Genomic DNA, 14,865 nt, shown 5'->3' on the forward strand with positions numbered 1-14,865 from the left:
GGCTAGTGGGAACTCCACTCAAAATTGAGTTTTGGGCTAGTTTGGGTAGTAGGGTTGAGAATATTTTATTATTATTTATTATTTTATTGTAATTTTTTTTTATTATTAAATATTCTATCATTATTATTTTACTACTATTCATATAATATCTGAGATCACCACACTACCCAAACGTAACCTAAGGGCAAGTTTGGAGATAAAACTAAGTATTTTTAGGTATTATCATATATTCTATATTTCTTTTTCAAACATCACTTAAATATAAAATATTTTTTAATTTTAAATTTTTATATTTGTCATCTATTCATTACAAATTTTCTAAACTTCTAAATAAAATATAAAAAACAATTCAATTTTTTTAAAATTCAAAACATAAATAATATTAAAAAAATTATGTTCAAACAATTTTTAAATTTATAATATTTTTATTCATTTTTTTCTCTCTTTTTTAATAGAACTCAATAAAACATTTCAATTCAAACTATTTAATTATTATTTATAAATAATTTTACTATTATTTACAAAAATAATCTGAAATATTCTAAATATCTAAACAACCCCTTAATCGAAATAAAATAATCACAACTTTTAATTTCAACATCGGAGGAAGACAAACTTGGTGGCGTTGGAAAACTCCCATATGATTATTCCACAAGTTCCTTTTTCACATCTTCAAATTTCAATGTTTATTAAATCATGTTAGACCTCGTGAGACATTTAATAGGAGTAAAATATAAGCGAAATGATATTTATGGTTATAGAGTATGTAATTGTCGTATAATTTTCTTAAAAATAAATAAATAAATACAAAACTCATATATAAAAAAATTATTTTTTTAATAATAGAGTCTACCATTTTTAAAAAAAAAACAAAATTCTAAAAGAGTAGACTCAAAGCAACTCCACCCGCTGAGTATGTTTGCTGTAGCTGTATATTCTCATCAAATTAATGAACTCCAGAATCATATTTTCTTTTGATCTACAGCTCAAACATTGCACACATAACAAAATAATCAACTCAAGAACGAAAATAGTTATCAAGAGAAACGACATGCATATGTCCTTGTCTAAGTAACTTCCTAATCAAATTACTATCAATGGGTCAAGCTACGAAAATAACCAACAACCCTATTCTTAAAGAGAAATTCTATTTGCAGCCCTTAAGTGGAGACTGCATGTACAGACACATTATTAAATGAGAGAAAATATTATTTTAGAATGGATAATTTTATAATTTTAAAAAATTTTAGAAGTTAAAATAACTTAGGCATGCATTGCAGTCCCCATTTAGGGACTGTACCTAGTATTGCTCATTCTTAAAATGAAAAATATTGCACCATTTGCAACAACTCCTATCCACCCGATCAATTTCAGAATATGTTATATTAATATATATATATATATATATGATATAAATTAATCACGTCAAGCATTGCACATCAATGATAAGGACATGATCATTGATCACTCAAGGTAGAAAATTAACAGTGCTCAAAGTAACAACATGGGTAGTCTAATTTGTTAACAGAGAAATGATATTTATAGTCATAAAGTACATAAATACTGTAAACTTATTAAAAAAAAAGAATAAATATAAAAATTACATAAAAATAATTAATTTTTTAAAAATAATTCCCGCACTTTTTTAAAAGGAATATACGGATTAATCTCTCTAATCCTTATCCTATCTAGTTTGAGGTCAATCAACCCCCTATACTTGCCATATTAATTTCATTATCATGTATGCAACATTTGTATATACTGACCCCACAGATCAACAACAGTAAGAAACAAAATAATGAAAACCGTGAGCGGCAGGATTCGAACCTGCGCGGGCAGAGCCCACATGATTTCTAGTCATGCCCGATAACCACTCCGGCACGCCCACCTGTGAGTACTGCTCCTCCACTACTTATATTTGAATGTCATATTTAAGACAGAAAGAAAAAACGCGAAAACAGACAGTGGAGATGCGGGGTATCGATCCCCGTACCTCTCGCATGCTAAGCGAGCGCTCTACCATCTGAGCTACATCCCCTGCCATATGTATCCAATATAATATGTACTTGATAATTAATTACTGAAATCTAATTCATCTTTCCCATCAATTCAACATTAAAGAGAAAATAAAGAGAAATGATAGTTGCAGTCGTAAGTGTACAAGTATCGTATAATTATTTTTTAAAAAATGAATAAATAAGAGACCTACATGAAAAGAAAATTAATTTTTTAATAGTGGATCAGTCACTTTTTCAAAGTGACTATACGACATTTGCACACTTCACGACTATATGTAGCATTACTTGGAACCAAATTTGTCCACTCACTCATAAAGAATATATAAAGATCGAGTCTCTATAGTCCGACTCTTTTTATTAGTTAACAATACTTAGGCTAACGCTACGTTTGGATGTTGAATTGAATTATGAATATTAATATTTTATAAATTTTATTAAGATGAGCTTAACTTAGAAACAAACTAGAGAAATGATATTTGTGGTTATAGAGTATTCAACCGCCGTGTAATTGTTTTTTTAAAGTGAGTAAATATTATACATGCATGAAAGAACCAATTTTTTAATGATAGACTCAACTTTATTTTAAAAGTAGTGCACGACGCTTGCACAACCCACGTCTATATCTGGCATGCTTAAAAAATTAAGTTGATCCAATTAGGTATAATTAAAACAAGAGTAATACTAGATATAGTCAGGGATTATGCCAGCGTTGCATATTCTTTTTGAAAAAAAGTGAGATCTACCATTAAAAAATTAATTTTTTCATATGATCTCATATATATTCATTTTTTTCAAAATAAGTGCATAGCATTTGTGCACTCTACAACTACAAATACTGCAAATATTTGTTCTCTTAAAACAATTGAGTCAATTTGGTGTCAATCGGATAACCCATGTAATCCGTATAATGGATATGCTATGAAATTAGATTATGATCATTAGTTATAATTATGGATTTAATTATCAAATAAATATAAAAAATGATAGTTGCAGTCGTGAGTGTGTAAGCACCGTGTAATCATTTTAAAAATAAATAAATAAATACGAGATTCCCATGAAAAGAAATTAATTTTTTAATAGGAAATTTCACTCTTTTTTAAAGCGATTACACGTCCCTTGTGCACTCCACGACTGTATGTAGTATTACTCAATAAATATTATCATGAATCTAGTCATGAATGTATACATGAATACGTATAATTAATGTTTATAAAATATGAAATTGTTTTGATTTGGTCAAATATCTCATCCTATTCAACTAATTTATACTAGAGCCCTACTTTCAAGTTGGTGCGGAGGATATGTTATCCACACCGCTTAAATGACAAGAGTTGATAAATAAATTTTAAAATTTATCTTATAAATCAAATTATATCAAATAAAAAAATAGAGAAAGTGTATTCTCTATACTAGCTCAAAAGTAGAGTTTTATTTATTTATTATTAAACAAGTCGAACTAAACTAAGCCGAAACATAATGGGATCAACAATAAGTAATGGAAATCGTGTTGTATTATATTCATAAAAAAGTCAAAGTACCACTATGTTTTTATGTAAGCTGATGCGGTAAGCTTCTATATCAACGATGTGTTTGGTACGGTATGTTTAGGCAAGGTGGTAGCTTCATAACTCGCCCTTGTCTCCTCCACCACTCTTAGCCCACCTATGCCCACTGAACGGGTAAAGATCAAGTTGCAAATACAACAAACACACAAATTAGATGAAACTCATAGATCCAAATCTTCGAAACTGATGGTGCACAACCATTGTAGATATAAGCTTTAGAAGCACACCATAGACCTTGCATCACATGCAATATTAGTCAAGCTAAATACTAGTGCATTTATTCGCACAAAAAACCCATGCACGATTGTGTGTATCTTCCACGCACCAGAAACTCACTACACAGTTGTAAGTCTCTAGTGTGATCTTATCACACCAATTTTGAACTAAAGAAGAAGAGATCGGAGAAGAAGAAAAAGATAGGAAAAAAAGAATATATAAAAAGCAAGAAGAGGGAGAGAAAAGAAGACTAAACTAGGGTTTGAGTGGCCTTTTACTTGCAAGATCCATTATCAAACTCCTAATAGCCTCTTCACTAGCTATGGTTATAACAACAAAATCATTTGGGAAGAAAACTGATTTGTAAAGACAAAGGACATGCAAGTTATGTGCAAACCGTTTGAAAAAAAAAATAGAATTTATATATAAAAACTCACATTTTTTTTTTAATAATGGATCTCATTTTGTTCCAAAGGCCGTCATGGTGTTTACATATCCTAACTGTGTATCTAACATTACATTTTGAAAAGATGAAGTGAAGGATAAGAAATTGACACATTTTAAGGATGTTGAAGATGCTTTTGATCTTTGAGGGCAAGATGTTGGACTTGGGACGTATATGTATTGGACGAGTGCAATAAAAGTAGATCCCATACTCTTGTATGTGGTCTGTTTGGAATTTTCCTTTCCATAATCTCATCCATCTGAGTTGTCCATTAGGTTATTTGATTTTTTTGTAAGCTCTTAATTCAAAGGGGTAAAATGTAATCTCCCCTCGAGTAAAAGATTATTAGAACCATAGTTGCATGCACATGCAATATCTTCATATTAATTCTTGTTTCGATTATTCTATCAACTCCCTACATACTATATAAGCTGCAATCGCAGCATGTATTTGTAGGTGTTGTGGATATTATAAACTGCAATCGCAGCATGTATTTGTAGGTGTTGTGGATATATTTCTATGTTAATATCAATCACTGGACAAGAATTAGAAGAATTTTATTTTTTATTTTTTGAAATGTGGGGCTGATGCAAAAACTCGATCCCCAAGGAGAAATTGGAGAATAAGTGAGGATAGACATCCTCTCATAAGATGTAGATGTCTTATGAGAGGATGGAGAAATTTGGACCAAGAAACATTTAGAGCTCATTTGGATGATGAAAGCAGCTCAGCTCAGCTCAGTTTAAATTTGAACTTCATCTGCCATTCAAACACACTTTGAGCCGAGTTTCATTTGTAAAAGGCAGTGAACTCATTTCTAAACTGTAGATAGACGTGACACATCCCTGCAAAAGTAGAGATTCCTAACTTCATCTGCTCAATTTAATTTTTTTTTTCCATTCCTTTATAACTCCTCCCTCTATCTCTCCCTCTCTCTTTCCCATCTCTCCCTCTCTCTTTCCCATCCTCCTTCTTCCCCAACCCGTCTTGTAAATCCCAAAATTCTCGTCCATTCAAAACCTCTCGAATGCCTCCATTCAAAAGTAATATGAAAAACAAAAACTTGAAAGAAAACAGAATTGTGAATAGTGAATACTATGAAAATGAAAAAAAAAATCAATGGCTGATTTTCGTTTCTTTACGTTTTGACCATTGTTTTCATTGGCGCGAATGGCTACAGTGCACGTAAATGCATCTTTTTTTTCTTTGTTGTATTTGGCGCCAAAAGAGTAGATAATTTCGATTTTCTTGTCGGGTGAACAATATAAAATAATGGTGAGACCCATTTCTTTTACAATTTCTCATAAATATATCTAAACTCATCTTAACATCCAAACACACTTTAAACTCATCTTAAGTGGACCCCACCAAACTTATTCAACAATCTTAACTCACTACTATTTATAAAAAACTCAACTCGACTTAACTTAACTCAACTCAACTCAACTCAACATCCAAACGCAGCCTTAAGGCCTCGTTTGGATTCAAAGATGAGATGATATAGTTTGTAAATAATACTAAAATTTGTGAGTTGAAATTTATGAATAGTAGTGAGAAGATATCTCCAAATCCAAACCATCTCTTATTATGCCACACAATGAAGAAATAAGTAGAATATATGCACAATTGTATTAATATGTACTTTATAAGATTGATTAAAATGAAAAATGAAGAAATCTAATGGAGTTTCACTTTCTACTCGTTGTCCTTGAGAGCCCTCCCAGCTTTGACAAAGAGGTAAAAAATAGCTCCTTTTGTTATATACAAATTTCGGTTTTTCATTTTGTATGAATATAATTGTACAAGCTCAAACTTGAAAGGTAAAGGTAAAAAATAAAAGTAAAAGTAAAAATGAAAATTCACAAAATCTTTTTTAAAAAAAAAAAAACACTCATACCAAGAAAAAATTCTCTGTAAACATGTTTTCAATTCTCTCCATTGCTTTTACAAATTTAAATATAAATTTTTCTGAAGCAACAAGCCGAACATAATTTCTGAAGACTCACAAACCACAACATATTTTGTAATTGTAGGAGCCCACAAATTGGAGATCACTTTAGCCCAATATTTCATTAGGTCCAAGCATGTCCTAAGCTGTTGAGGCAAACCCATTAAACCCAACAGCATCATCGGTCTACAGTCACAAACGTTGAAGATAATGTTTGTTTCTTTCAGATTCACAAACCGCACGCCGACTCCGGTGAGTCTATGCTTTTACTCCTAAACTCCTGAACAACCTTTGTTTGTAGATTTCCTGCAAAACCCAAAACTTGAGCAAAATCACAATGTCAATTCTCCAAAACTCTCTCTCAATTCAGACCCTCCCGCAACAGCTCTCATTCTCTAAGGCTTTGACCGGTCCGACCCTCGTATTCTTCCGCCCGAAACTCTCGTACCCTTTTCTCCAAAGCCAATCCATCACAACCAAAACGACGACGATTCGGATGGGTGGAGGGCCCAGGACCTACCCGGGCGGCGTCTCCAAGTGGCAGTGGAAGCGAATGCAGGCTAAGAAATCCAAGCAGCTCCTCAAGGCCCGCCTCTGCCGCGAGCGCCAGATTTACGAGATGCGCAAGCGAGCCGAACTCAAGGCAGCTGTGTCTGAGCTGGAGAGGCCCTGGGAGGTCGTCGAGAGGGCCCCTAACTTGTTATCCGTCGACGCAGACGAGCAAGTGAAAGTCTTGGCCGACAGGTTCCAGAGGCCTGGCGGTTTTGACTTGTGGACCGAGAGGGACGGCCCCCAATTGTTCAATACCGTAGATGACCTACCCTCGGCCAGGTTTTTCCCTAAAGGGGTTGTTCACAGTATTAAACCCTATCGAAGAAATGCTGGGTTTGATGAATTAAACGGTGTCGAGGAGGGTTTGCGATCGGTTTCTGGAAATGGCGGGGCAGTGGGAGAACAAAAAAATGCGTTTAAGAGTAACAGGAGAAGTATTGTGAGGAAATCGACAGGTGCGTCTTCTAGTGAATGGGAGGGCCAGAGCTTAGATGGCTCGGAAACGAAGGGTTCTTATCGGAAAAGTAATTTGGAAGCATCGGGGGTGAATAGCGGAAAGGGGAAGACAAGTAATGGGAAATTAAGGAAGAATGAGAATAGGAGGTTTGCGAGTGCGAGTTCGAATGGTTCGAGTGGGTTGAATTATGGACAAGTAGGCTTTGATAGGAAACAGAGAGGGAACGGTTCCATTAAGCGTGGATATGAGTTGAATGATTCCCACTCTGATGTTTATGATATGAATTTGCAAGAAGATGGAAGATTCAAGTTTCAACCGAAGAATGGCCGTTAAGGGTGTATTTGAAATTAAGCCATTTTTTAATTCAGCAGCCATGATTTCTATATTGAAGAATTGGAGCTTTTGTGAGGAAGATGGTCTCTGCTGGAAGATTCTATGGAGTTGTTCGGTGATATGCCATCATCGAGTTTATGCAAGTGCAGTGATCATGAGATCGATGATCAGGCAAAGAGCTACAGGCTCTAATGTATGTGCGTACATATATATTATACTCTCACTTCTAGCGACTAGGTTGTAAATTAAGGCTTTAGTGGTTCCATGCTGGCATTGTTGAATGAAAATTTAGCTCCTTTGAGAGTATATGTTACCCTCTTTGCTGAACTTAATGTCAGTCAATCGATCAATGTTCATCTATATTAATAAGTGCCACACAGTGCCTTTGAACTCAGTTTGTGGATTCTTCTAATGGTACGATAAACAAGAAAAGCAGGACCTTAAAATTAATTCTTTGCATTGCTGTTACATGGGTTGGGATTTCTTTCCATACTTCTATCATTGAGTTGTACTTAGAAAAGTAGATAAGTAACATGTTGAATTCAGATTGCTCTAAGTTATTTAGTTCTGTATCATTGAGGCTCAACTGCGTACATTGATGAGTGAGTGGCAATCTCAGTGTGATGTATCATATGTGATGTCACCATGTTTTTTTGAATGGACATAAGTACCGTCTTATTACATAATGTACAAAATTGATTATTTTTATTGGACTCATTGACAAGGTATTATTCAAAAGATGCAAATCTACTGCTGTTACAATTTTTCATATTGGTATATGTCTCTGGTGATATACATGTTGCAACCACGTGCATAAACATACTGTGTAAAACTGATCAACATATGATTCTTGGAGGTACCGGGGGTTCCCTATTTAAGGACCATCGTTGTATTACATTCTTGAAATTCGCATCAAAGTCAAATTATAGATAGGGCCAATATTGACACGTGCTGTCTTGAGTATAGCTACATTTTAGCATAAACATGGTCCTCCCAATCCTGATTGATGCGTAATAATCCTTAGCTTCATGGAACTCATTCTCCAATTTAAAAAGGTGACTCGTCTTTCTTTGACGTATTTTGTATATCAGACCCATCTTGTACCCAATTCTCTCATGGCATTTTGACTAATGGCAATCATGTGTCTTAACACTATAAGATGTTCATTACGTTTCCATTGGACAACATTGTCGACCTTCATAATCGCTATAAGCTTATGACCTCCACATCTTTTAAGTCTTCAGGCACGAGTGGTTTAGTGGGGTGTTGCACTCATCTTCTTCAACCCACTGAACCCATCTTAGTGGTTTCCATTTTCTATTTACAGTTGCACTCAACTTTAATTCCACTCACTTGAGTAATGTTTGAGGGTTAGGCTTACCTCACTTAACCTTTGATTTGCAGATAAGGAATTGTCTTTTCCTGTGAGTAGTGATTGGGTATGTTATTTTTGTGCTTGACATATACTTGGAAGGCTTGGTGTTTTTTTTCCTGCTCTTTTTTTCTGAAATAGATTGAGATGCTCTGATGCATAGCAAATGAATGGGCCAACTAGCAAAAACTGTTTTATCAATTTATTTAGCCTACTGTTTTTTGTATCTAATGCTGGAGTTCTTGTATGATTTGATTTTTTGTTTGCTAAGACCGCTATAGGAATTCAATTTACAAGTTAGAATATGCGTCTGATTGCTAAACCAAGGTCTCATTACCTCATCGATTGGATTAAGATCCCAAATAGTTTATTGGATAATGACAATATAAGAGGGGTGGCTTGCTTTGTTTTTGATCAGATGGTTCTGACAACAGAAGCTGTTAATAATTGGGCTGGCTCTGGTAGTCCAGGGCCATGACATTAGTGGCTAATTATGCTATCACTGCTGCTCGTACCATGGAGAGGTGGAAGCTGCTCCTGTTATTTTCAGTACTACCACGACTCAGTGGTGGGAGAGCTAACATTACTGCTCTCACAATCACTGTGGAGAGTAGCAGTGGGATTATTTATCATTCTTTTCATTAGTTTTTGATGTGACATCAGATAATTAAAAATAATATATTATCTTTTAATTATTAGTTAATCATTTGATGAAATAATAACTAAACAATAGTTAAAAGGATGGTAAGCATTTTTGTCGTGAATATATGCAAACTAACCCAAAAAAGACAGAATATTCAGTATTGATCACTGCTCTAAAAAGAAATGAAAAGATGTATGGATGTTGCTTTTGCCCAAATTCCAAGCCTAAGGGCAAAGTTTGTGATGGGGGAGGGGACAGCCTTGCCGCGGGTTGATCACTAAGCTGGTCACTATGAACATCTTCAATCTTGGATGAAGTGAGTGAATTGGGGACCAAATTGCACTATGGGATTGTTGAAAGGATGCAACTTTGACCTGGTATGGCCCCATTGTTAGGCCACAGTTTTGTTTGTTTTTACTTTTTATTCATGTGCATGCAGGATGTAATTAAGCATCTAAAAAGTTTTCATGTCTTGATTCTTGGGATAGACCACCTTATTTAGATCTTATTTTCATTTTTTGTCCTTTTATATAGCTATTTATCATCATCATCTTTTCATTATTATTTACCATTTCAAGAAAAAATTAGGGGCAACAGAAAACTAATTGTAAAATCATATCAATATTCAATAGATCTAAATATCTAAGCAATCATATATAGATAATAGATATTATAAATTATAATTATTTAGATCAATTATCAATCTAAATACCAAAGATATCAAAACCAGAATCTAAGAAAGTAGTAAAACAATCAGCACAGAATTTTTGTTAAACAACCTCTAATTTAAACTCTGGGGTAGCCAACCCAAAGGAATCCCTGATTACATATGGTGTGTATGGTGAGAATAATTTTTTCTTCTTACATATATATAACCCTTGTACTTAGACCCAACTTGCAATCCAGGCAAACGTCACCTCCCACCAAATTGGCTCGAGGACTCTTAGCTTTTTTTTTTCTATATGGATCATTACCTTAACAAAAGACTCTTCCACTTCAATTTGGAACTGCAGTTTCTTTAGAGTTTTTTGTAGTACTTTGGTATGAAGAAAATAATCAAGGAAAGATTATCTTAAGAATTCAATATGTAATCAGGGGGTTTTCTATCAAGGAAGACAATATGTGAGCTGTTATTACCTCTCACTCTACACTAGAAATCACGCATATTGATCTATAGAAATTTCTTTAGGTTGTTTAGAGACTGCAGATCCAAGTTAAATTATGTTTCCCACTATTTTTGCTCGAATAAAAGTCGAGCAAATGCTATACGAAATTTCTATCTATTTTTCGGTCAATACAACGCCGAGCGAACTTTTCGTCTAATTTTTGGGTCAAGACAATTACGTTGAGCTATTTTGACCTAGTAAACTTTGGAGCTTGAAGAATTTTGTGAAACATGGATTTTTATAGAGTTAATTCAGCTTTCTAATGGCACAAAGCTCATCTCAATATGATGTTGGGATAAAAAAAAAATTTAAGGTTGATTTACTCTAACTAAGTCGATCTGATCGGGTCTTGCGAATTTGTAAGTTTTGTACTTTGTTTCAATTGCAATCTAGATTCTACCAAACGTATTTACAACTGCATTAGACTAGGTTTCACTATAGAAATATGTCAATGAGATATTATATTTTCAAGTCGGTGTGTAGATTACATTATTCACATAACTTAAATGATAAGATTTGATTTATAAGATTCAAATGTTAAAATGAGTAATTCTACTTATAAGCTGGTCTGGAAAACACATTTTTTACACCGTTGACATGAGATGATTTAATTTGTAAGAAATTTGAATTATAGCTTCTCTTGCAAATTAAGTTTTGTCATGTCAACGACATGAATGATGTATTTTACATGACACCGGCTTACAAATAGAATTTATCTTTTAAAATTTATCTTCCGAATCAAATTATGTAATATAAGAACTTTATAAGGTGTGCTCTATACACATGCTTGATAATAGAATTTTTCTATGCCAATATATGATTTTTACATCAACATACATAATTTCCTTTTTACTGTTTTTGCTTTTTTTTTTTGACTGAATGAGAATCGTTCTTTGAGGATTTTAAAAAGAATTTCCAGTTTAAATTTGTGTATCTTTACATCATCAGTTACAACTACATACTTGTTCTAGGAAATGAAAAAGAAAAATTAAAACTCATGCATGATCATATTGATATGAAAGTCCATTTTCTTTAGTCTATCCCATCTGTTCAGTGCATGAGTTTCTTAACTTTCTTTTATTTGACAAGAAAAAAGAGAGATATTTGCTAGCTCGATCGTCGGCAAACTTTTTGAATGCGAAATAAAGTAATGACACGTGAGGATTTTCGCAGAATCAAAAGGAAGATGGCGATGAGTTCGTAGACATTGGAAAAGAAAGAATACGTGCATGCATGACCTTTAATTGACGGTACATTCCGGAAAGTGCAAGGACCAGACAACAGCGAATTAAAGATAAACCGTCCACTTTGCTTCAATCAAATTAATTTGACACAAACAGGCACCAAACACTGAAAACTCTCACGTTCAAAATGTTTTTCTTTCTAATGAAAAACACCCATCAATTCTGCAGATTAAAGTTTATTTTTTGCGAACGTCGGAAAAAGTGGTTTGCGATATGGAATGTTACAAAAAATTCGAATATCTATATATCTAAATACAAATTAATATTAGATCGATTGGAAGCTCATGGTTTGACATACTGAACTAAAGATACTCTCATCTCATTCACTACAACATAAGAGGTTTTTGGGACAAAAATTTTTATCTCAAAAAACTGTAATTTCATTCCAAAATATTTCTTGAAATGACAAAAAATTATCCTAAGGTCATTCCAATGACAGTATCCCAAAAGATGCTTTAGGATGAAAATATAAATTTCATCCCAAAAAATATCTTTTGGGATGAACTTGAGCAAAAATGTTCGATCGCATTCGAACATAATATTTTCTTTTTGGATGATTAAATTTCGTCCCAAAATCACGTTCGAATGGTATAAAAATGACGTTCGAACGTCAAATATGTTCGAACGTGTCATTCGTGAGTGGTCGATCGATACCAGTCCGTTCAACCAAATAGGAATAAGGAAACACTCGCATAAACAATTTGATGGTCGAACAGTAAAATATGTTTGAATGTATTGAGTAAGACATTCGATCGGACCACGATAAGATCGAACAATTTCTTATGAAATGACGTTCGAATGTTTATTTCACGTGCGATGATTTAATTCGAACGGTTTCAAGTACTATTCGAACGTTTAATTTCGATTACACTCGAATGTTCTATATCAATGTTCGAATGATTTTACTTATCTTGTTCAAACGGTTTTTGGTTGTTCGAATAGTAATTATTTTATTTTACCCAATAATAAAAAATCAAATAGACATACATAATATTTAAAAAAATACATTACAATTTGCTTAATACTCATAAAAGTAGTTTGATAAATGCGAACTAAATAAATAAAATAGTAGTACTAGTGTTTTTCGTACAAAAATAGATCCCAAAATATGTACGTAATGTAACAGTTGCTTGGAGGCCTGAACTGTTGCATAAGTATCTGCATTTGGAGACGTTGCACCTCTCTCCCGAACTCTTATTGTTGTTATTCTTGTTGTTTCATGCGAACCTCTATGTCTGCTTGTTTCGCCAATTAAGTCTCTAACTCATGCTGCTTTGTAGTCAATTATTCGATTTTAAAATTCGTTTTCTCTAACGCTATAGAGGTGTTAGAGGCAAACCCAAACGATGAGGAAGAGCTAGCTAGAAGGTTTTACATAGTGACTCAAACCTCTCAAATATCATGAACGTTGATCCAGATGTAAAAATTTCAACATCATTTGTTGAGAAATTTTGATCTGACGTAGATTCAGCACGTAAGGCAACCATTTTATCTTACACACAAGAGAAATAATTAATATCATTACAAATATTCAAATATGTTTAATTAAAACATATTATAATACTTACATAATTTTCTCGGCCATCGGGATGAGTCAACTCTCCATTATGATCAGTATGTAATGCAGCATATAATTTTGTCAAATCATAATTGGTATCTGATTCTTACTACAAGAGACATTTATTGAAATATAAAGTCATTACATGCAATACCTCCCAATAACAAACTTTATACAATAAAAAAAAAAATAGCATTACCAATTTATTAGAAACACGATGGAAAGATCTTGAGCCTGCATGATGATGAATCTTCAACTTTGATCTATTTATTTTGTTTATAGAATTTCACTCCTACTTAAAAGTTGTAAATATTAGAAAGCGAGAATTATAAATAAGACACGCAAAAAAAAAAAAAATACCAAACAAAGCTTCTTGATAAGCTTTTTCACATCTTGGAGGATTTTTTGCCATAAACTTGTAGCCAAATATGCATAAGTTCATGTAAGAGCACTCATATGCAATGCAAGCCAAGCACCTGGTTGTTATTCGCTTCCGGTATGTTCATCAGGAATGTTAACCTTAATTTTACCCACTTTACGATATTTTTCTAATGTCACGTCTCTAGTAGTGCCTCAGCCTTGACAAGATTGTACTGTTAACTGAAAACAATTTCTCATTGTTTTAATTAGTATATAATTTTGTGAATATTCATGTATTATATTTTATAGCAAATGTTGCATATATATTTTTTATTTTTTAAATTTCAGATTGATAATGTGTTATAGGGGATGTAAGCGTGGCAGACTAGGGCTACCTTCCATCGAAACAGTTCGATAGAGGACTCGCTAATTTTATTGGTATTCCTCAATTGCGCATTGCATATATGAATGTGGTGTCGAGAGAGTCTCCAACTTAAGGTGATGGGGAGACGGCTGAGGATAAAAGATCTTATATAGATGAACTCGACGGCCTCTCTGATCATAAGGTGAGACAGTTGGTTGTTAGTCCTGATGTTCCTCCATATGATGGGACAAAGAGCATCAAACAAGCAGATCTATCTAGTTTCTTTAAGATCATGAACTTGATCATCACCAACAACATTGATCATCGACAGCACAAGACAGGAGTTGGCATGGATCGAACAACTTTTATGATATGCATCGCTCATGGGGTTCCTGTCGACCTAGTGGGTTTTATATTCGATATGATTCGACCAGAGACCCAGTACATTACAACGGATATATTGCCATTCGAGATCCTGGTCACACGATTTCTACTACATGCCAGGATCCTGCCAGATATTGCCGAGCTTGTTCGGGAGCTGATGGGACCGATAAACTCCTCCACTTTGTCACGAAGCACGGGACACTCGAGACTTCATTTTCATTGTCCTATTCCAAACCCGAT

The 14,865-nt window shown here is 33.7% G+C and overlaps 1 protein-coding gene and 2 non-coding genes across 3 annotated transcripts; 1 reads left to right on the forward strand and 2 right to left on the reverse strand.

Annotated features, from left to right (window-relative positions):
* Window positions 1–1,806: 1,806 nt before the first annotated feature.
* Window positions 1,807–1,888, reverse strand: TRNAS-AGA. The gene has a single exon. It is a non-coding gene; the product is annotated as a tRNA-Ser (tRNA).
* A 77-nt stretch (window positions 1,889–1,965) lies between these two features.
* Window positions 1,966–2,038, reverse strand: TRNAA-AGC. Its single transcript has one exon. It is a non-coding gene; the product is annotated as a tRNA-Ala (tRNA).
* Window positions 2,039–6,359: 4,321 nt separating this feature from the next.
* On the forward strand, window positions 6,360–7,983 carry LOC109012042 (putative DEAD-box ATP-dependent RNA helicase 33). Its single transcript, XM_018993477.2, has one exon. The coding sequence runs from the start codon at window positions 6,530–6,532 to the stop codon at window positions 7,532–7,534; it is 1,005 nt and encodes a 334-aa protein (XP_018849022.1). The 5' UTR covers window positions 6,360–6,529; the 3' UTR covers window positions 7,535–7,983.
* Window positions 7,984–14,865: the final 6,882 nt, after the last annotated feature.

The sequence above is a fragment of the Juglans regia genome, chromosome 4 (assembly GCF_001411555.2).
Source record: "Juglans regia cultivar Chandler chromosome 4, Walnut 2.0, whole genome shotgun sequence".
In the NCBI taxonomy this organism is placed as follows: Eukaryota; Viridiplantae; Streptophyta; class Magnoliopsida; order Fagales; family Juglandaceae; genus Juglans; species Juglans regia.

What these genes read in the sequence shown, in the direction of transcription:
- LOC109012042 (XM_018993477.2), top strand. Translation starts at nt 6,530, where the DNA reads ATGTCAATTCTCCAAAACTCTCTCTCAATTCAGACCCTCCCGCAACAG.